This window comes from Lissotriton vulgaris, chromosome 6, assembly GCF_964263255.1.
Source record: "Lissotriton vulgaris chromosome 6, aLisVul1.2, whole genome shotgun sequence".
Classification (NCBI taxonomy): domain Eukaryota; kingdom Metazoa; phylum Chordata; class Amphibia; order Caudata; family Salamandridae; genus Lissotriton; species Lissotriton vulgaris.
In genome coordinates, this window is record NC_141694.1 from 1,361,414,626 (window position 1) to 1,361,439,154 (window position 24,529).

At 43.0% G+C, this 24,529-nt stretch overlaps 1 protein-coding gene across 2 annotated transcripts in view; it reads right to left on the bottom strand.

The window, feature by feature from the left end:
- The window catches only part of USP34 (ubiquitin specific peptidase 34), a 2,709,276-nt gene that overhangs the window by 2,576,488 nt on the left and 108,259 nt on the right, over positions 1-24,529 (bottom strand). For both annotated transcript variants that reach the window (XM_086927486.1, XM_086927485.1), the window contains exon 3: positions 22,053-22,476. In XM_086927486.1, coding sequence (XP_086783612.1) covers positions 22,053-22,476 — 424 coding nt within the window. The remainder of the gene's footprint in view (positions 1-22,052; positions 22,477-24,529) is intronic.

A 24,529-nucleotide genomic window follows, 5' to 3' on the forward strand; every position in this document is an offset into this window, starting at 1 on the left:
TGCCCAGGCGTCACACTGGTCCGGAAAATTTTGCGCCGCAGGACCTCCGCGTGCCGGGGGCGGCGCCATACGGCTCTGCCGGAACGTCGTCCATGAACGAGACTTCAGCGGAGCCATATATGCCCCGCGCGCACCAACATCAGTTTTTGTCAGAAGACTTTTCCGCGTCAGACCGCGAAACCACCAACAAAAACTGTGAAAATAAGGGAACAGTGTGCAGAAAAAGAAAATACAAGGTATGGTGAAAAATATCGCCATAGAAATACAGTGCCAGGCCTCGTATATATTGAACTTAGGTAGAGGGGGGGGAGGGGGGAGAACAGAGCACCACTCTGGGAGGGACCCCCGCAATTTAAGACAAAAACCTCCCCTTGAGGCAGAAGAAGATGCACAGCATAGGCAGGATTCGAAACGTTGGCCTGTGTGAGCCTGTGCCACCAGAGACACAAGACTTACCCTTGAGCCATAGCTCCTTGGTGAACCATCACAGCAGCCAGCAGAAAGGCTACAACCACAATATAAGACAGTGAAGGACAACCAGTCCAGAACCCAGGAGTAAGTACAAACTACCATAAGGTGTCACCAAAAAGGAGACGGCAGATCCGAATAAGGGACCTACCGAATGTAGCATTGCCAGAGACTAACCACTGGAGTGCAGGGGAGGCAAGAAACCTCAAGCGTTCGAAGAAAGGATTGAGACTCACAACTGGAAAACCAGGGTAAAGGTTGTAAAGGACACATGCCATATGGGCCTTCCGTCCAAATACAAGGATGGGTAGAGCAGGGCCATGAGACAGAATGTAGCATTGTGAGTCGGAGAGAAGAGAAGACGTCACCCCGCAGAGGAATAAAGCCACAAAAAGGGAGGCTAAGGCAAGAAGCCCAACCTGAAAAGATTGTTGCAGGACGGGGAGGACGGGCGGGCGTTAAGGAATCTGCGGCTAGACTATGTCTCTACCAGATACATCATTACCGAAGGTAAGTAACTTGTTCATCTGATAGAGACGTCTAGCCGCAGATAAACCCCACTAAGGTCCAAAAGAACCTAACCGTCAGTAAATAACCAAAAGCATGTTATTAACCAAAGGGTGAAACACAGTGGGGACAGAAATGATAGCGCAGCCAACCACCAGACCCCTATGCCCTGAAGAGAGAGGGAATTAAGGGTAGGCTAGGGCACCATATCCCATCCAGAATAACATGAAAAAACACCAAGCCAGAATGCTTGTGCCTGATTGACAAATGCCGAACTTCGAAAGCAGACGACCAAAGAGGCATGAAGAATCCAAGGTGTCAACAAGAAGCCAGAGCTAGCCCCAGCCAAACAACTCGAACAGCGTACACACTGTTGAACCTGCTCCTGTAAAGATACAAAGGAAGCAGGATACTGACCACTGCCCAGCACGGGTCGACATGGAACACAAGCACTGGCGTTGCCAATATGTCTCGCAGTAGGAAAGTTGGAGCTATTGGTTTTGTAAATGACAAAGCCCTTTATGTTTTTAAAATGAAAACAAAAATAAAAGGTATTGTTATTTGTAATTGTAATAGCTCCAACTTTCCTACTGCGAGACCTATTGGCAACGGAGAGAACAACACGAGTGGTGGGTGAAAACCACGAGGGAGACGCACGCACGGAGACAAAGTTAAATAATGCGTCACCAACACGACACACGAAAGAAAGAGAAAAGGAACGACGGAACAGTGGGATAGGAAACATTACCTATGAAAAAGGGAGACACAAAGGAAAATAAAGGAATGTAACGAAAAAGAAGCAAAAATATATGTGAGAAAAAAAGAATTGAAAGGAAAAAAATAAAGACAAGTATGGGAAATGCAAGGGGGGGGTGGGTTGGGTTCACAAGGGAGAGAACAACACGAGTGGTGGGGGAAAACCACGAGGGAGACGCACGCACGGAGACAAACTGAAAAAGGTGCAGCTTCTTTGGTCCACAAAGTCATGGCAATGACGAATACAACAAAGATGTCTGTCCGCCAAAGACCAGTCACAATGCTCTGGCTCACTCACTGCCATAACTGGTGCTGTCACCGAGGGAGAAGTGCTCAAGCTGCTGTACGAGGAAGGATTGGCTTTATTTCCTTCAAAAAACGCCGTTTCCGAAGACATACCAAATTATGAAAAGCCTTTGTCATAGTTTGTGTGCAGCAAGCATTTTCAATTAGTGATCGACTTGTACTGTCGGAAATACTTTTTGGGCCATTACCTGCTGTAATTTGGAGAGTGGAAGCACCTTTATATTCCCAGATTTAATGTCAAGTGATTTATAACGAGTCTGTGGCCCGTCGCATTTTCCGAGCATGTGGTAAGAGACCCCCCCACCCCCAACCCTTTTCATAACTAAGGAATATTTGACAATGAACGTCCTTGTTCTGCTGTCATTTTTTACTACAAAAAACAGATTAGAAGTGTTATACTTTGAGGAGCCAAGTGCTGCAAAGTACATTTGTTTTAGTCTAGTACACGATCAGTTGGAGGGGGCTACATTACAAGCGATTACAAAATCCAAAGTTAAAACTGAATGCAGGATTTATTTCACGAAAGGATGTTGAAAATAAGGGGGAGAGGGTGGGTGGGGTATCTTGAACAGGCGCACAATGACGCTTGTAGTATCCTATCCCTAGAGGGAGATCGGACGATTGTTATGTCAATTAGTTTAAAACCGTGGTTTGATAGGCAGGTGTCAAGGAGCGGAGTTCGGCGTTGGCCTATTAAGCTGCTTAAGCGACATAAGAATGTCTTTACCACTGTCGATGGTCCGATCTTTACAGTTCGCCTTTTTGTTGAAGCCCTTTCCAGGTGTAAAACTGAGCAATAAACCTCACCTTAACCTGCTTGACTTGGATAGGTGCAAACAAATGTGCATAAGTGTACCATGTGCGACGTGTACATTACCCCAGGCTCGTCTCGCTGTTCTAAGGGGTGGCAGCTGCTCCAGCACTGCCTGGTGGGGTTGAAGGCACACTCATTTGATAGTAGGGACCGAAGAACTTTATTTATTCAGAGCAAGGCCTACAGCAATGAAGTTTTCATTTCATCAGATCCAATATGATGAAAGACCAGGAGTGTTAGCTCACATTTTACAAACCCTTCTAAATTCCTCAGGTACGAAATGACACTGCCTTTCCGTAAGAGTGACCCAAATGGTCAGTGGACAATACTCGGGACCACCTTTCGGACGCGTGTGTGAGCTCTTTATCTCTACTTACTACTACTGGTCACGCACTTGAGCCATTTCAGCTGGTCAGCGTTTGCAGCTGGTCAGCGTTTGCAGGAACGGCGTTGTAGAGTTCTGTTTTCACGGTCGTCTGTGCTACTAGGATTCATAATCCCACGAGTACGAGGGGTCCACTTTCAATGAGATACACTGAAGGGTTGCATGTATGCGGTATGCGATGAGTACCAGTCAGTCTCACATCCAAACGTTAACAGCCACAAGAACACGTCAGACAGTGTCAACAATCACCACCCATAACCTGGCTACATCAGCACATTCCTTCATTTCTTCCCATGGTTGAAATTAGTAGGTTCAATACATTTCACACGTGATCTACGGTCTTTCCCTCAAAAAGGAAGCAAACCGCTGCACGGCTGAGGCTTTGCATCACTGCAAGCTTCTATGAGGCCAAGTACAGCTGCATGCTTCAGTTCGGAGGCAAAGGTTGGCGCTCTAGAATTCTTTTCTTCAAAATGAACACACAAAGCGGCTATTTTCATTTTGTTAAAAAAAAAAAACAATTGCGTTCTTGTGAAAAGCAGGGTTTCTCTCAACAGCAACTAGTCTTCCAAAACCAAAGTTTCAAATGTTAATATTTTTTCGTACAGAACAGAGCGTAACCTTTGATAAAGAAACAATAAATCTGGCTGGATGCTTGGATGATGCACAGAAAGACTACGAGAAACAGAAATAAAGCCAAGCTGAGCCAGGGGAGTGGGGGGGGCGGAGATGAGACAGAGACAAGAACAGGGGGAGAAGATAAAGAATCATAAAACAAGCCATAGGGCCAGGGGTAAGAAGACAGGCAGGATACGTGGATAACAAGATAGTGTGTGTGGGGGTAGGGCTGAAGCGAGAGACACTCTGAGAGAGAAAGACAGGCAAAGACAGAGACGGACCAAGAGGGGAGGGAAGACAGCTAGAGATTAGAGAAGGTTAGACAGAAGATATATACGATGTTGCAAAGAAAGAGAGAAATTAGAGAAGGTTAGAACAAAAAAGCACGCACGGAGACAAAGTGAAAAACAACACGTACCTGATAATGCCGGGAAACTGAAAGTACGGCCGGCCTGCGGCCGGCCATGAATAATTAGGGGAGGAAAGGCCCTTTGATGTGCTGTGAGGCCGGGAATGCGCGTGCTTGTTTGGTCACGTGATTCACGTGAACTCAAACAAAACCGCAGGAATGAAACCCTTGGTTTCACGAGCATTTTGACCACTTGAATTCTCGCTCCGCTCAATGCGCTTGCGCGCATTGATAGGTCGCGAGACCTAAAAAACACACCTAGTAAAGAAACTGGTGTGAAAAGAGAGTTCAGCACCTTACAGGGAATAGAACTGAACCCCATGGCATGAAAGAACTGCAGGACGCGGCAGTCGACAAAACCAACCCAAAGGACTGGTTAAGTGGTATGGCGGAGAGAATGCGCAGCGCCCTTACACGTACCACAGAAGAGTACTGTGGGGACCCTTGCCAGTCAGACATGTGGAGAACATCATGAGGATGCCCCTACACAGCCAGAAAGACACTTGCACGCGGCCAGGAGGAACACCAGGAAGCAAGACAGCAGGAACAGCTGAGATGCACCCAATAGCAAGAAGGCAATGGGCCGCATCAGCCATGAGGAAGAATATGGCGCAGAAACAGCCGCAAGAAGATGCTGAAACCTGCCAAAAGCTAGGCACTAGACAGGGATAAAAACACACAAGGATGCTCAGAAAATGGGCAAGGACAATGCTACACAGCTTCCCAAATCCATAAAGAGGACATTTTATTAAAAAGCACACCAACACAAATCACAGCGACATGAGAAGTACAATCAACTACTCATGTGTTAAACGGTAAAACATTTATTCTGTTAAGTTAGCCTCTACTTCTCTTCCATTTTATCTACCAGCACCCATTTTGTGTTTCTGCAAGGACTTTTGCAAAGTCAGAAGTTACATTTTCACTGAAAGCTGGTTGTACTGATAATACTTACGTGCCAGAGTAGAGGCCCTGCTCTGCCGAAAGGCCCAATAAGGGGATGTTGCTGGCGTAGGCAGGGTGCCGGCATGTGTAATTGTAGTGCCGCTTTCCAGCACTGCAGTGCTGTGCGCAAAAGGGGTGGAAGGTGCTGGGGAGTTTTACAGCTCGGCAATAGCAGTGTGTGCAAGGTCCCCCTTTCTATATCATGTTCAGTATATTCTATCTCCTGCAAATTACGCCCAGCCGTCCAAAAGGACAGCCATTGTAACTGCAGGCATAGTAGTATGCTCTGAGATCAGGTACTCCCAGTCCTCCCCTATCCGTACCAAGCTGGAGCTTTTTGAGGCTTATCCTCCGCCTGCCGGGTCCCCGTATGAGGTCAATATGCATGGGATTTAAAAGTTTGAAGGTGTTCTGTGGTATTAATATGGGTAGATTAGTAAAACAGTAAATCAGTCGCGGAAGAACCACCATTTTTGCTATGACTACTCTGCCCATCACCGGCAATGGTAATGTGATCCAGAAGGAGATGCTAGAGCGTAAAGCTCTAATCGCTCTATTGAGGTTACCACATTGGTGGGAGTCCGGTATATATGGATACCCAAATACTTAAACTTATGCGGTGCTACCTGCAACACTGTGGGCCCAAAAATAACTTCTGTAGGCGAGGCATGCTCGCAAAAGAAGAAGGCGTGTGACTTTGTTGGGTTAATGGCTAGGCCAGATATGTGTTCAAACATGTGAAAAATCTCAGAAGGGGGCCAAAGTAGCCCGCAGGTCTTTAGTAGAAAGAATAATATTGTCTGAAGAGGTGTGTTGTAGGCCCTACCTGTAAGCTCCTGTGCATCTGTTCGCAACCTGAGTGCTAAAGGTTCAAGTGCCAAGATGAACAGGAATGGTGAGAGTGGGCATCCTTGCCTCTTTCCTCTATATTCAGCCGATATATGACCCGCTGTACGAACGCAGACAGTGGGGGCACCGTATAATAAACGGAGCCATTTAATGTAATCATCTGGCAGCCTGAATTTCTTCAGTGCCTTAAACATGTACTCCCAATTAAGCGTATCAAACGCTTAGCGTAAATCCAGAGATATACAACCCGCATAATCGTCTCGTTCTGGGGTGGCCGACATGAGGTGGTGTAACCTCCTAGTGTTCAGCGACGTGCTCCGGGCCGGCAGGAAGCCAGTTTGGTCTATGTGTATCAGTTTATTCAGGAGGGGCAAGAGCCTATTTGCCAGCACTTCGCGGAGTAGTTTGTATTCCGTTGCCAGCAACGATAGCGGGCGGTAACTTGACATATCAGTGGGGTCTCTACCTGGTTTCGGGAGCGAGACCACCAGTTCCTGTGCCGTGGTGAGGGGCAGTGCACCCTCTTTCATCCCTATGTTGGATAGGCGCTCTAGGCGTGGGAGGAGGGAGTCTGTGAAAGTATCATAAAATTCAGCAGGCATCCCTCTAATCCGGGAGTTTTATTACGCGGGAGCCCCTTCATTGCTATCATGATTTCATCTTTGGTAATAGGACCTGCTAATTCCTTCAGGGCCGCTGCAGTCGGTTGTGGGTATGGCAGGGCGTGTAAAAAAATAGCCTATGCACGTGTCCTCTCCGCCAATAGGTTTAATATATATTAAGGCATAGTATTGGCAAAAAGCTGTATTAATGTCGTTTTGGGTATGTGATTAGTCTCCTGCCAAGGTAGTGACTTCGTTGATTATAATGGCAGGGGGGTAATCTCCCAGTAATTTGGCTAATAGTGTCCCAGATTTGTCCGCCTCGGAGTGACGCATCTGCGTGTATTTTTAGTGATCTATAACACGGAGAGATTCCAACAATTCCGCGTGTTGGATACATACTTCCTGGTGCGGTGCTCGTTTCTCCCAGTCATGTGTGGCTTCCTGTTTCAGTCTGTCTATTTTGCGTTCTGTTTCTATGAGTGTCTTATGAACCTCCTGCCTAGCACCCACTGTCGCGCTGATTGCCCGACCGCGTATGACCACCTTGAAGGCGTCCCATTCAATTAGGCCATTGGAAGCCGTGTTGCTCTTTTCCGTAAAGTAGTGGATAATAGTATCAGCTATAGCAGTACTGGACACTATCTTCTAGCAATTGTGGCCACATTCTCCAGGTGGGTACCGGAGTAGGTATCCTTCCCCACGTAACTTCTCTAGCGGGTTATGATCAGAAAAAGTTTTCGCTAAATACGTAGCATGTGTGACCTGCATCGTGATTGTGTTCGAGCAGTATATTCTATCTAGGCTTGTATGTAGCTTATGGATTGTCGAATAAAATGAGTATTCTCTATGTGTTGGGTGTCTCATTCTCCATACAACACATAGTCCCCAACCCTCCGCCCAGCTGCAAAGTGCCTTCGCTTGTTTAAGCACGCCCGCACCATTCAGAGGGGGACGAGATCTGTCTAATGCAATGTCCATTATTATATTGCAATCCTCATCTAACATCCAGGGATGCATCTCCCAGCCCGCTAGTGCTAAGTTCAGGGTAGTTAAAAACCATTCTTGTTCAAAGTTTGGCGCATATGTGCTACCCAGTACTATGTGCTGACCATCAAGTGACCCTCGTATGAAAATGTAGCGTCCCTGCTTGTCAATTCTTTGAACTAAAAGTTTAAAAGGCACCCCATGTCCTATCCATATTGTGACACCTCGCGTGTATCAAGAAAATCTAGTGGAGAAAACCTGCCCTTTCCATTTCTTACTCAGCCTCACTGCATCTTGGTCAAGCATGTGGGATTCTTGCAAATATACTATTTGTGCTTTGCGTCTCAGCAACCAGCAACTGGGGGTGTATTCTGTGGCGCTTTTGAACTGATCCCAACCCCCGAACGCTCCACGTTATTATGTTGTATGTACTGAAATTCCCAGTACTCGGTCCGGTCGAGAAACTGTACCAGACCATATAACTAAACATGGCACACAAAACTGTCTTGAACAGAAACAGCATTCGCAAATTGGGGTTCATCGCCAACGCATCCATGGGGCGCAACCCCGCACTCCAGTATAGTACAGAGCTCCAACAGAACGGAACCCTGGGGTTGGGAAATGTGTTTATACAAGTCACCATAACATATTTTAAAAAAAGGATATGATATAATTGTCAGTTCCAGGTCCATAAGCAGCAGTGTCCCCCAGCAGTCAGCCGAACAAACCATCCGCCGTCTGCGGGGTCACGGTGGGAAACAGGGCCACGCTGCCTTCAGAGTCTGATCTGTTTGCATTTTCATCAGAGGAGGCAGAGTCTTCTATAGGTGCAGTCTGTCGAAAGGTAGCAGCTGCTATGAGCGCTTGTTTCCTGCTCTGCTGCGACGTTGGGTTGGTCCGTCGAGAGTTCCTGTTTATCCATCTGCTGCGACAGTTGCCGGTCATTGCTTCTCGGTTGGTGCCAGTGTGTTTTCTGGGAGGCGTTGTTTCCACTCGCAATAGGTTCTATCTTCTCCAACTATTCCTCAAAATCTTCCGGGCTCCTGAAGAAGTGTGTTTTTCGCTCATGGATGATTTTCAGCCAAACCGGAAAGAGTAGCGCATATTTAAGATTTAGGTCCCTCAGTTTCTTTTTGACTGTCGTAAAGGAAGGTCGTTGTCTTTGCACCATAAGTGTGTAATTCGGGTAGAGCAATATTCAACTATTCTCAAAGTCAATCTGAAACAGTTCTCTCGCCTTTTTGTAAGAGCGTGTCGCGATCCCTGTAGTTTAATAGCCGGACTATAAGGGACAGAGGGGGAGCACCTGGTTAAAGCATAACAGTGGGTATCCTGTGTGCCCGTTCTACACAGTATTGATCAGCAAGGCCCTTGGAGGTGACATGCTCATGGAACCACTGCTCCATATATCGTGTGGATTCCATTCCTTCACTTCCTTTTGGCAGCCCAATGACGCGTACATTATTCCTCCTTGCCCTAAATTCAGCGTACTCTACTCGGTCCATCAGGGTAATAACTTGTTTCTGGAGCTGTTGTATGTGGGACGTGTTATGGGTTTGTTGTGGAGTCAACTCTACCAGTGCCACCACAGTATCATCTTTCACTTTATCAGCGAGCTTGGCATGATCCGCCTTAAGTAACGTGAATCCAGTCGTAAGAGCGCCAATATGTTATTTAATGGTTTTTCTGGAATCCCTCACCTCCTGAAGGATGAGATCCAGTTTATCCATGGGCTCTTCCCCAATTGTAGGGGGTATACAACTGGGAGGCTGCGAGTTGACGTCGAACTCTGCTTGCTCCGAAGATGAATCGACACTGGGGCCAGCGTCCTATTTTCATTTATTACGGCCCATCTTGACGACCTTGGCCTTGTGAGTTGAGCCAACAGCTGCGACTCTGCGCTAGTAATGTGAGACCAGGCTGGTGTACCTTTGCTCCAGGTCGTCAGTGGTCTATTCCACTGGTCCTTTTTAATATAAAAATATTATTCCATACAAGAGATTACAATGTGAAAAACTTCATTTCCCGGACAAAGTCCCCCCCTCCCCTAGTCCTGAAACAATAGTCAATATGTGATACAAGCAGTGGAAAACAGAATAATGGAGAATCAATTAAGTAAATTAATTTTCAATTAAGCAAATATGTAAGCAAAAATAAGAGAAACAAGAAAGACCTGCATAAAGAAAAAACGTGATATCAAAAGAGACAGAAACCAAAAAAAAAAATAGAGGAGAAGACAGATGGGAGAAGAGAAAGAAGGGGAGTCCGAACAGGAGGGGGAAATCAGGCACGGAAAGGAGGGCAGGGAGAAGCAGGAGACGGAAGGCGCAGAGAGGTAAATAAAAAGAAAACATTGCTATGCTTCCTGTACATTCAATGTGCTAATCCACCTAGTTAGGGGATCCCAAATCTCTAACCCCTTTTTTTTTGCAACCCTGCCTTTTCAGGGATATATATAGTCTTTCAAGTTTATAAGTGGCAAGCAATCGAGCCTGCCATTGAGCAAACGAGGGAGGGTTTGTGTCCTTCCAATATGAGGCAATAGATATCCAGAGGATAATCATAGCCACAAACAGAAGGGCTAACCCTGTTTTCAAATTAATCATGTCAGTTAATCCTAACATTACAGTAGCAGGTGTTAATTGGATGACTTGGGGGAAAAAAACTCCACTAATAAACTGCTGCACCTTTTCAAATGGTGGGTCCAGTTTTGAACACATAGCGAACATGGGTACTGAGTCTGCACTGTACTCAGCACATCTCACGCAAGTTGTTCCGCTACTAGTACCCCATTTAGCCACTCTGCTTGTTGTTATGCATTAAAAATAAACTGTTTTGAAAAATTGAGCTTGCAGCTTAGATGACAGTAAGTGGGTTTGTGCCAAGCTTAGGGCATGACAAAAGGTGTTAGGTGGCACATTCAATTTCAGCTGACACTTTTCATCCATTTTGCTTATATCGTCAGGCCTCCGTTCATTTAGCATTATATAAATATTTCCGATCCGTGGTATACTGGGCTCTAAAATTTTATCTATACGGTCCATCTTATCGAATCCTGCTGGACCGCCGGTTTTGTTTTGTTAGATAACCTACGATAGCATTATACTTAAATAGCTGACTATTGCCCAAATTATACAGAATTTTCAGAGCACTAAAAGGCCAAATGCCTTCCGAAGTTATCACATCTCCCAATTTAGAAAAACCGGCTTGATACCACTGTTAAAGATATGCATTTTGAAAAATGAGTGGTAAGTTATTATTATTCCTGATGGGGGTGAAGTTGTTTAATTTGGCCAGTCCGAATAATTTAAATATATATAAGAATACTCAAAAAGCATTTGTCAAAGTCTTACATCTGACCCTTTTGTAGTAACACTATTCCAACTGACGCCAAAGACATCCCTTTACACTTTCCCCTAGTAGTATTGTATAGGGGGACGGCAGACCTGAGGCGTTCTCAACGGGAAAATCATGCAAAAGCTCGGAACTATATTGCAGAACGGTAGGCCAATAATATAGTTTTATATTAGGGAGAGCCCACCCTCCTCTCTTTCTGGGTAATGAAAGAAATTTAAAAGCTCTTCTTGGCTGTGCATAAGCCTAGATGAATTGAGAGAAAATTTGTACGAATATATGCAGCATTGTGTTAAATTCCAACGGAATTGTCCTAAAAAAATATACTAATTTGGGCAAAAAGGTCATCTTTAAAACATTGCATCTCCCCTACTATTGTCAAGTGTAAATTGTTAATTCTTTTAAGTGACTTTTTCATATCAACTGCTAGCGGGGTCAAATTTTCTTTAACAATTAAATCCAAGTTGGAAACTATATTGACCCCTAGGTATTTGGCCTTCTGAGTTACTCTATCGTCGTTTTCCCAATTTATATTCTCGTTTAAGACCATCTGAGTTTTTGTTTTATTGAGGGCATAACCGGATATCTTCCCAAATTCTTGGGCCTCTTGTTCCATAGCCTTAATGGCCCTTTAAGGTTCTGGAGTTATTAAAGCAAGATCATCAGCATAGGCCATGATCTTCGTAACAGTGCAAAACCTATTCACTGCTACTATTTCAGGATTAAGTTACATTTTTTAAATCAAAGGATCGATGTACAAAGCAAGTAGCAGCGGAGAGCAAAGGCAGCCTTGTCTCGTTCCACGTGTTATCCCGATCTGCTCTGTCAGGTGTCCGTTGATTGAAATTCTGGCAGTAGGGTCCTGATATAAAGCCTGCAATGCCAACAGAATCCTGGGGCCGAAACCAATCCGCTGCATGACCCCCCCCCCCATAAGTATTGCCAGGAGACCCGATAAAACGCTTTTTCAGCATCCAAGAGTATTAATGCAATCGTATCTCCTGTTCCCTTGGCGGCATCAAATAGGGTAATGGTCCGACTGATATGTTCCGTGGTGCCCTTTTATGGAATAAATCCATCCTGCCAGTTGGAAACAAGGGGCTCAATATTTGTAGATAATCTGGACGTGACAATTTTTGAAAATATTTTAGAGTTGGTGTTGTTAAGAGTCATTGGTCTATATGAAGACATTTCCAGAGAAGGTTTATCTTTTTTAAGGAATATTACGATTTTTGCCGAAGACCAAGAACGAGGTGGAGAAGATCCATTAAAAATGGAGGTAACTACATTTGTGAAAAGGTCGTTTGTTTGCTGCGAAAAGATTTTATAGAATTCTACTGTAATACAATCCTCTCCAGCAGCTTTGCCATCAGGGAGGCTTGCTAAAGCAGTTGAGATTTCCTCCTAAGCTGGAGAGATTTCCATTTGATCGCGGCTCTCTCTATTGAGTGCAGCTACCGGTATTGCGTCTAAATAATTATTAATCTCCATTTCTCTATGCTTTATAGGCCTTGTAATTTCTTTAGTGTATAATTTCTCATAAAATTCTCTAAAAGCCTCCTCTAGTCTTGTAGGATCATTAGTTATCCCTTCAGAATTAGTTTGAATTGAAGAGATTACATTGGCTGTTGTCCGGTGGATATAGCCAATTGATGGCCAATAAGTTTGCTGCATTCATAAAGCCTTTCTCGGGACGAGGCCAATTTTGCAGCAGTTCTTTCTGCCAGTACAGTCCCCATCTCTGCCTTAGCAACCGCAACCTTAGTCTGCGCTTCTTCAATTCTTGTTCCCAACTGGACAGCCTGTATTGGTTGTCTCTCGGTTTCTATAATTTGTTTATGTTAAAGATCAATCTGTACTTTCTCTTTTTTGTTCCTTCTGATGGAAAATCGGAGCGTCTCCCCCCTTATGCCCGTTTTAATGTATCCCACACGACCATGACCGAAGAGGACCCAGTATTTATATCTAAAAACTCGTGGATCCAGACTTTCATGTGTTCCCGGTAGTTATTATTGTATAGGAGGGCTTTTTCAAAGGTCCAGTTGGAGCTTGCCTCGCTATTTACCAATCCATCTAAATTGATGATAAGTGGTTTGTGATCTGAGAGGAGTCGGGGAGCGGTATCAATAGCGCAATCATGAACCAAGGTAGAGAATACTAGAAAGTAATCACGCAAAGCAAATGACAAATGAGGAGCTGAGAAAAAAGTAAAAACGTCCTGGTTAGATTTCAGATGTGCCCACACGTCTTTTTTGGCCATGGGTTCTTATCAAATTTAACACAGCCTAGAAAACTTTAGGTTTCCTACCCCTGTAGTTCCAGGACTCATCAGACTTCCAAGTAACAGGGAAATTTAGATTTAAATCGCCACATAAAATTATGGGTAGTGACCAGTGTACTAGCTCCTCATTTAGTCCATTAATTACCCCTGGATCATCAAGATTGCTTCCATAAACAGAGCAGATTGTAAAAACAAAGCGAGAGGGAAGAGAGCGAAGAGAGAATCCTGCTATCACCCACCGCCCTAGAGTCGGTTTTTACCTGGTTAACTACTAAAGGTAGTCTTTTCGAAACTAAAATCCCGACTCCCTTGACCCTGGCCCCTTGCGAGGTTGTCCCAATAACTTTGTAGCCCAAAGTGTTCAACAAGGATTTCTGGGCTCCTTCGATATGTGTCTCCTGAAGGCAGACAATGTCCACCCCCATTGTTCGCAAGACTTGAGCAACTTTTTGCCTTTTCACAGGATCATTAAGGCCGGAGATGTTTAGCGAAACAATTCTAAGTTTATTTAGCATATTTGTTATGAGCTTTTAAATGCATTAACCCTGTGTGTTTGTCAATACAAATCGTCAATACAACTCAGCAGTATAAAAATTGATTAGGTCTTTCCGTGGGGAACCCCCCACCTCCTCCCAACCTCCCCACCAATCCCTTCCCAACCTCCCCACCCATCCCCTCCCCGTCATCCCCCCATGGTCCCACCGCCCCGCTCAAGGCTCCCCACCCAAACCCCTTGTTATTTCTATCTCTTTTTATTCATACGAAATTTCCTATATCCTTTCCAAAAGTAACCAACCAAACATTTAAGCCAAAGCAACACTTTTCCTACCACTGTATGTATTCCAGACCGCCAACTCCTCCCCCCCCCCCCCCCCCAAAAAACAGGCAGGCAGGAAGATCCTGAATGATGGTGAGCACGTGTGAGCTCCAGTCGCCCGACCACACATCAATTTATCAATTGGTCAGCGGCATTTTTTTGGGTGTTTTTTTGCCAGCCTGATCCCCAATTTTAGAGAGAGAAAAAAAAGAAGAAAAAAAAAAAGGAGTGTATAGTGTATAATAACTATAAAAAAGAGCGACAATTAGGACCCATACTGGGATAGTTGATGTGAACTTAGTTTAATCTTTTTCTTCCCACAATGTCTTTTAAATGTTCCTCAGCCTTGATCTCAGACAAAAAAACGTGTGTTGTGCCTTCGAATATCACTTTTAACCGGCTCTTCGCACGGTCTGAATGCCCACCTTTTTATATCAAGCCTGCCGATGAGAGCAATGGTGTAGAACAGCGGGTGTTGGAGCCGCCCGTTCTTCTGCCTCGTCTTGCATTCCACTGTTCTCGGCGGTGACGGCCCTCAGTGCCCCTCCGCCTATTGAGCTCTCACATTTGAGCCCTGCTATTCTCTGAGGCGTTCTATGGGGCGAGTGCCGTAGGCCGCCCGTTGCCCAGAGGCCTCGCGTGAATCCACTACCAGGGCCTGCCCCAGGGGCGCGGTCGCACTCACTGTCCTGGCCCGGAGCAGATCACAGGAGTCAATTCCGCCGGAACAGCATCTCCCAACCGGCAAGGGGCGCACACAAGAGCCCCTCCGCGCTCAGCCAACAGTCAGGCGCATCGGCCGGGCAGAGCAGCGAGCTCGCGTCTGTGTGCACGTCTACCCCTCTCCACCGGTGCACTGGGTCCGGACTTTGTAGGCCACCAGGACACACCGCAGAAGACCCCTCTGCGCGGCACGTGTGAGTGAATTTTCAGGATCTTTGAGCCCGGGTCCGGAGCTCCTCTAAAAGGCGGCTGCCATGTTCGCCAGTCGGCCACACCCCCGACTTTTACAAAGTTGTTGATTTATTTTCATCCTGGCAACATAAAATGTATCCGTCCAGCAAGGAACTTTCAGGTAAATTGACCATGTTATTATGTCTTGTGCCCTGAAAAACGATCTCAGACTGTTAGGTCTTGTGTCCTGAAAAACGATTTCAGATGAGACAGCATTAAATATTTCAGGCAGAATTTTTACCCCAGTTGGGGGTCACTTTCCAGATTTTAAGAGGAACTAAATCTAACTCCAGGGTTATATCCAATCCAGACACCCCAAAACTGAAGGGTAAGATGTGTCAAAGCATTCAAAAATATGACTGAAGATATCTGCTCCACTGTGCGAAAGACAGTTATTCATTCCAAAATGAAAACCACATAAGGTGGTCTCTCCACCTAAGCTAGATGGGTTCCCTGGGTGATGCAAGGAGGAGGAATTCATGGCAATAGATTTGATGCACATAGTGCGATGGGTGAGATGGCACCATAAGCCTTTTCCTAGGGAGCACAATTGGAGGACACCCTAGACATGGACACCTAGTCAGCTAATACCACTTGTACAATTGTGGTGGGTATGGCCACGTTGGAGGTTAGTAAGCTTTAAACTAGTAGATTGATCGCCTCCAGACAGGACATAGAATGTACAATTTCCTATCTAACATGAAGGCAAATGTAAATTCTATTAAGGACCCTGAGAGCAGGATTATCCCATCATCAAGTTCTGCACCAATCAGATGCTCACCCAATGTATTAAATGTTTCTTTAAAGAACAGAAAAGATGCTCAAACTAAAGAAATGAGTAAGAGCCCTATTGACTATGAATTAAATGAATGGAAATTGAATCAGATAGGACCTAATAAGTAACTTGTGTCACTTAACTGCAGCAAATAAAAATACTAAACAAGACTGAACTGAAATCCAGATTGAGATGTTGCAGGAAAAAAGAGAAGACACAAGAAGCGGTGATATCTTTAGAGGAGGACTGCCACATGAATAGATATGAGGCTGTTCCTTTCTCCCCCCCCCCCCCCCCCCCCAAGTACTTTTTGGAATAATAGTCCTTTGTTGCTGTATTAACGGTTAGGATTGCAGGAGAAAACAAGGCGTACTCTTCGCCTCAGTGTCCTTCATCGAACTGAAACCTTCTTAGGAACTTTTCTATTGTCTGCCACTAAGGCACAACTTAAGGAGCTGTACAAAACTGTATATAGGATTCATGAATGCAAAACCTTTACTGTTAGGGTGATCGCTCTAAAGAAAAGCAGAGAGTTGTAATCTCAGCGTGCATTTCTGACAGTGGTACAAACAAAAAAAATTCTACACCTATGAGCAAAATTTCTAACACAGAATGCTTTCTTATTATATGCAAAAAAAACAAAGTATGGAAGCAAGATTGGGCAGTCCTTTATAAATAAATTGTGCACCCAAAAAATGTACAACACAAAAAGAAATGTTTTGCTAAACTTTTGTGCAACTTTAAATTCCATTTCTGTGGGGTATCATTTAAGAAAATGTGTTCAACACATGGCAATATTTTAAAGAACCATTCCAGGAATAAATTAGGGACTCCATTATTTTAAAAAAAAAGTCGCAAAACCCCCCTGCAGGTTTATGATCTTGTATTCATGCACGTTTCAAATTTCAGGAATTTACAATTTGCCCACGTGGAAATCTGCTGAGAGATTGCAAATTCACTTATTAAAACCTTTTGGTGCACATGCATCAAAATAGTCAATAGCGATTCTTTAATTGCGATTTTTAAGGAATCGCAATTAAAGAATCTCTATAGAGGAATTGCCTCCCATTCATGCCTATGAGCCTACCCCCACCAGTCCAGATTGAAAGCATATTCCTTTCTACCCAAACTCTACATTTTCTGAATAGATCCCTTTCCATAGAAACAATTTAGGTTACTTCAAATAAGATTAGGGCCTTTAGATCACTTGTGCTTCTTGCCAACCATCTAGTTCTAGTTTCAAGCTCTAGTTGTTTACATATTCTGAATCAACAATTTGTACATGTACTTCACAAAGTACATACCCAAGTGTTTTTGCAAATAGCAGAGTATTTAATCTCGTACTTGCTCTCACATTTATGCTTATGCAGATTTTATTATACTATACTAGAAAATGAAAAAATATGAAAAAATTACAATTCCCAGGAAGCCAATTTCACTCTTTTTCCTCATTCAGATACAACCACTATACCTTTTCAGAAGAATGTTCTCTACCTATCAAAGTCTTTTTATTTAAATGTCCTCAAAATATGCTGGATGTTTGGTTTTCCAACTTCTCATTTTCTCACTGCGCCTTCCACCTTCAACTGGAGTTACCAAAAATAACATGGAACACTTCTACTTTAAGTTATTCGCATATGCTTTGTTTCATAATAAAGATGTTGACTATTTCCATAGCACCAAACTGTTATAAACTGACTAAGGCATGCAGAACTTTCCTTGCAAATATCATACACCAGGATTACAATGAAATAATTCTGGTTCAACCTATCAATGCATTCTAGTAATAATACCCTTCTCCCAAACCATTTCTGGAATCAAATCATCTCGACACCTTAACTGTACCAGGGAATGTTCATGTTACTTTGAGTTTTTCTGTGCTGAGTCGATCTCTCACTTTTAACACCCTAATAGCAGATATGCTTAGAAGGATGAACCAAATTCCTATTATGGTAGGCTGGTGTACCTGGAGATCGTTCTAGTGCATCCAGGCGATTGTATAAAGCTACAAATTTAATCGGACAAAAGGCTTCCTAAAATGATAGAATAAAGGAAAAGTGAAAAGAGCAGGGTTCAGGAACCCTTTGCTCCACAGAACGAAAAAATGCTCTGTGGGCTATCCCTGCAGTGCACGGCACGAGTCTTGGGCAGCCTGGCTTAAAGTGTGTGTCATACTATAAGATTGCTGGGTTTTAATGTTTTTTTAAAGGGCAGGTTAAGAGTGAAGGGTTAAACAGACCTAGAACTGTTTTAAGCCAGGTTCTTAATATTAGCTTTAACAAATACAAACAATATAAAACACTCATTGGACTTTTGAAAACTATTTTATGAAAAGAAATGTCTTTTGATAAAGCGTTATATGATTCAGCACAAAGGTGACGACATTCTATCATTTATACATTTTCTTACAAATCCCATGGAGAAGCACTCAATTATGCAATAAACAGCTGGTTGTCTGTTTTGTCCCTTCAAGATGGTTTCTGAAACAAATGCGTTAATGTGTGATTCTAGAAAAAGAATATCTACTAGAATGGTGGAATCATACTCCGGGCTCTTTTACAGGAACAAGACGACTGAAAAGTTTGAATTAAGTGAAATTCATATTAGCAAATTTCTAAGTGACCTGCCTGTAATACAAAAAGAAGCCTCTACATCTCAATATTTTTTAATTTCATGATCTTTGGCAGAAGCTGCCTACTGTGGGGAACAACTGGTCATTTACTGGGCACTTCATTCACTCAAGCAAATTTCCAGGATTTTGAGAACTGTTGGTGTTTCACTGTAGATATGGCATTCACAAAAGGTTGACTTTGAAATGGGGGATGTGTTGGCAGATTTTTGGTAAACTGCATTTGATCATGTGTAGTTGATCTATCCTGTAGTTTCATAAACTGACAGACTGGTTTCATTTGGATTGGGGACATTGGATGGCTTTTGTGGAATAAAATACACCTGAGAGGCTGCTGTCTTGTGAAATGAATATTTATCTGCTATGTGCGAGTAGAGTGCAATGAACCCCCCATTGCCCCTTCCCCCCCACCTAAAAAATAATAACACTACACAGGCTCCAAAATGTGTCCATTCTAACTAACTCAAATGGAGACAAACTCCCAGATAACACCATGTAATTCTCGGATGCATATTTCGAGAAATCTGCCAAACATCTTTATTTCTAAAAAAAAGTCTCAGCTCACATGGTCAAATTGTGCTCTTTGAGAGAAATTCCACATGTCCACCCTTTCAATAATAGAGCATACTAGAGTGTGCTCGAACTGTACATCACTAATCCATCACAGACTTCAAAGCTGCATTAAGCTAATAATATTTTATATAGTTTTATTACAGATGTACTAAGCAAAGCTGTCGGAAAGTAAATATGTGATTTTAAATGTTAATGTGTTTTTTCTTGTTACTGATTGGTATTGTATAATTTTATGTATTTACAAGATCTTGGAGTTTAAAGACTATGGTCTAATTAAACAGAGTTCTCTCTCTCTCTCAATAATATTAAGGAATTCCAAGTTCTGACTTAGTAGCAGACTTGAAGCTACTGAGGAAGTGACTAGATAAGAAGAACCCAATATCAGTACCAGTCACACTCCTGAGCAAAGTCAGATAGATGTTTAAAACACCTCCCCTGATAAACCAGGGCAAGAGCACCAAAAAAAAAAACAGCTGACAGACCATCATTAAGCGACTGGTATCTGGTGTCCAAGCTATAAGTGAATTGTCCAGACAAGTATCAATTGACCATGCCATGTATATTATTTGTTAAAATGATATCTATAGGAACATTTTCCACCTCGTTATGGAGTGAGAATCTGGAATACAAAAGACACTTTGGATCCCATTACAATGGCGGGTGGACCGTAAAGAAAAATGGGACCAACCGCCAGAGGTGAGTCGGTCCCACGAGGTCAATTAGGATGCGCCAGCCACACTGAAGGGCGCATTCTTGCCTTTAACATTGCGGCGGGCGGTGCTGTAAACAGCACCCGCTGCAGTGTTAAAGAGGCATGTTCTGCATTGCCATACACAACGTGACCAGCACCGCGCGGTGCCTGCCACCTTGTGTATGGCAGTGCTTCCTACTAACCCCCGGGGGCTCGTAACGGGCCCCAAATGCAATTTCTGCCTGCTCGGCACCGCCACCATATTGTGCCCCAGATGCGCACGGCAGCCAATCGTAACGATTGCCTGCAGGCGGAAAAGCAGCAGACGGGCTTTCTGACCGCCACGGCACCCCCGCCAAACTAATATGGCACAAGGTAATTCCGGTACAGATGGCGGGTGGATCGCCATCATAATAGGCCCCTTTGTGTTCAGCATTCCAGTAATATTTCCTCCACACAAAGGACACTTAAAGAATCCAGAGTGTTGACTCTAGAGAAAAGTAGGAGGTGAAAAAGACCTCAGGAAAAAGGTTAAAAGGATGGAACATGACACTAAACAATAGAAGATGTATAAGAGAAGCTGAAAAAGCCTCAGTGTTCAGGGATGATCCTCCTCTAGTAAGACCGAAAAACAAACTGCTTCACTGACTGCACTGGATGATGGGAAGGATGGCAATCTCAGAATTCGTTAAAACAAGTGTACATTAGCATAGTTAGTTCTCCGTCAATTCAAGATACATTTTGCCTTTAGATGTAGGTTTTTATAAAGGGCCAATACAGTGATGTTTTCAGCCGAATGTAGTGTAGGCTCAATTAGGTTAGCTGGATGTTGCTCATGTTTTTTATTATATCGATTCACAACACACGTTGGGGAGGAGTCTCCTCTAATATCTAAAGAAACCCCTGTAGGCTGTTGTTAGGCCTTAAATAAGGGACTAAGGCATTGCTAGCCATCACATTTTTGTTTTGCAAATCAGTTGTGTTTGGGAGATCATGCGAAGGCTGTAGACGTCACTCATTCTTTCTTATTGTTAAAGCCAAGTTTTTTTTTATAATAAGCATGTTTCTTCTAAAAAAAAAAAAAAACACGTGTTCGGGGAATCCTGCAAGTATGATGGCATTCTCCTATGTATGACTAGCAGAGAGAATCCCAAGAAAAAGAATGGTAAATGGAGACAGAGTGATAGCATTAATGCACCGCTAAGTGGCAAAAGAAATCTTTACATGAAATGGAGAAGAAAAAAAAAAGAAGACTTGGGCACTTTCTTACACGGCAATTTAAATATTGAACATTTGAGGCCTAAAGAGTTAAAATATTTTCAATTCTAACATACTATTTAATAGTAAAATGGAACTGATGTTTTATCTTGATGGGAAGGTTTCTCTCAGATAAGAGAAATTAGACTTTATTGCGTATATTTTTTTAAATGAGCAAAGTATAACTTATGTTGCAGATCAAACTGTTTTAGAAGCTCCAATGTTAGTTACTACTCAAGACAATGGAATTTATTTTATAAGTTTCAGAAAGAAGGCTGAGTTTGCACCGCCTTGATACAAACTTAAGACCCACTAAATCTTAAATAGTAAAGGTTCATACAACTGAAATGATGTCTAGATGTAACATGGAAAGTACTTAAATCTAAAGATACTTTTTTATAAAGAAAGAAATCACACAAGGTTTTCAAAGCATAATAAAATGTTATGTGAACGGTGCTACTTTATTTTTGGTCAACTAATTTACTTTTTTCCCTTATTTTCTCCATTGTTTTCAAGGAAGGCACTTGCCCAAACATGTCTATTTACTATTCTACTTTGTTTATTTTTTAGGATTTCTCAAAGAAGAGAAGTTAGATAGTTTCAGGAGTGCAGCATGTTACCAAAGAATATAATAGATTACATGATAAGCAGGAAGAATTTTGTGATATTTATGTTCAGAACAGCCCATAGATTTTTTTGATTTTTTTTATTAAATCTGGAGCAAGCCCCTATATGCAGCGATTTATTAATGTCCTAAAACAAAAGGCCACTGCATGGCATGAACAAGGTAATATTAGTCTTCTAAAAACACACACTTTCCAATGACCCATTTAAACATCTTGTATCATTTACTGTAAACTTCATACAGGCTGCGATCAATTAAATGTATTTTTTATTCCGAAATGCAAATGCTCTAAACTCTGCTAGGGATTGTGAAGCATATACATTCAAACAGCTTTTATGAATAAAGACCTATGGTATGACATTACTCTTTAGATACAATTTCTCACGCAGGAACTTCAAACCACTCAACACACATACCCAATAAGCAAAAGTAATAACGAAATAACAATACCTCTATGGTAGGATGAGTATTATGCTTGTATGCAGTGTACAAAGGAAATTGAATCTGAAAGATTTTCGCCACACATAGCAACAGTTTTTCTTTCTCATCAGTGCTCCATGAATTAAAAAGGTCAGTGCTCTTTGCAGAATCCTCTTCTGTTGGGTTACAATTTCTTGTTATAGATAATTTTTTCTCAACAAATTTGTGACTTTCAATGCTCTCATCATCCTCGAGACAGTCCTTTTCAACATTCAGTGCCTCTCCATCTTCATTATTCTTGTTTTGGCGTGAAGCCTTTGTTTGACTAGTGCAATTTTTACAAAGCTGATCCCGCAAAGTTTGAACCTGAGCAATCACCAAGTTAATAAGTGCACATATAACTTGATTAAAGATCTCCAAGTGCTTGTACTCCTTGAAGCAACAGAGGCATTGCCTGCAAAAAGAACAAAATGTCAGGCATTTCACATTGAGGGGACAGTATTTGCTTTTAGTAAGATGGATGGATTTTAGTGTACACTGAATGGAAAACAGTTCAGTATTGAAAGAGCTTGAGCATACATCCAAAGTGCCCCTCTTTCTAAGTAACGGTTCACATTTCGAGAGAAGACTTTAGCAGTCGTTCATATATTTTATGTTGCTGGTCCATTTTTTGGGCAACATGATTTAGAAAGGAGGAAATGCTCAATCAATGCCTCTATTAACTAAGATACATCTCTTATAAAATCGAACGTTTGGATGATACTGTGGAGCGCACATACAACGAACACCAAGCTAACATACACTTTCACTCAAAATCTAAGAATCTGGCATTACTATCCCACTATTTAAACAAGCCACACTAAAAACTATGCACGTAAAAAAAAAAAGTTGTAACATAGCTTACCTTTAATCACTTTCTAATGCACACTACTATACTACAACATGTTTTAAACCAATACCTAGAGACATCTAAATGTCTCGAGTACTGCATGAAATACTACTCAGCACACATCTGCAGGCAAGCGAAGTGAGCTAAGCAGAGACAGATGTTACCCAGCCTTGACAGCAGTGGGGAGCATGTTGCCTTGGGAGCAAGAAGGAAGCTGGAGAATTTGCTACAGGAAGAGAAGCAGTCAGATCTGACTGAAGTTGTGGAACTGGTGTGAAGCCTTTCCTACAGACCCTAGCGAAGTCACTGGTAACTAGACCATATCCTATGTGGATACTGTTGCTCAACACTGGTGTTCACCCAAACAAGTGCAGTTGAACTGAATAATCAAAATTCCTTCTTTTGGAAACACCACACGCAAAGCGAAGTCAAGCACTAAATAACAACAGGAAGTACATGAAAAAATAAAATATGCATCCCATCAGTACTATACCTTCAAAGAATAATAGTACTTGTACAACAAATTACGTACCTTTGTTAACACCTTATATGGGAGAGACAATCTAGACGCAGATTCCTTACCTCGGAATTACCTCCAGGGTCAGATTGGATCAGAAACATTTTTAGCAGTACCCCTGTGCGCCAGTAGGTGACATCGTTCGGCTCCATGTAGTTACCCCAGAGCACCGACATATGTTTCGTTTCATTACATTTCCAAGTCAGAAGCGTGGAGTCACAAAGAATGCTGATGAACTGATGTGCATCACTATAGTCTTCAAGATGACCCAATGCAGAAATCTGTTCGCGGAGCGGGGAGGCTGGGACGGTCTGTAAGGGATCTGCAGCTAGATAAGGGATCTGCAGCTAGATGAGGTCTCTACCAGATAAGATTTTACAGAAGGTAAGTAACTTGCTCATCTGATAGACTTCTAGACACAGATTCCTTCTCTTAGAACAGATACCGAAGTAATACCTCGCCAGAGGTGGTTCTGCCAATAGATAAGACGATAAAGTCCTGCCGGACCTAACAGGTAAAGTGCTCGATACAACAGACATCACCGTCTAGGTAGAAGTGCTTCGGGAAGTTGTGTAAAGATGCCCATGTTGCTGCCTGATAGATTTCCAGGACGGGCACTCTGCGAGATAACACAGCGGTCGCAACTTTGACTCTGGTGGAATGAGTGCACAAGCCCTCAGGGGGTTGCTTCTTAGCCAATGGGTAGCAGATTTTTATCCAAAGCACAATTCATAGCAAGATGATCTATTTCTTCCCGACCTAGTTTTTCTTATTCCTGCCAATACCCCACCCTAATATATCCAACAAAGGGCTGATCGTCCACCTGGAGCTCCCTGGATCACTGTCCCTTCTGGCTGACCTTAAGGGCACCAAAAAAGCAATTCTGAAGTTTAATATAGGCAATTTTGCAGTGACTTGAAGGGTGCTCACATAAGGAATGTTAGGACCAGATGGAGGTCCAATTGGGGAACGATAATTGGTACTGGGGAAAACAGATGTTGAAGACCCTTAAGAAATCACGACAACAGGTGACCTGAAAAAGTGACTTGGAGGAAGTGATCACAGCTTGTAACCAAACCAAGGGGAGATGGACAAATTTGC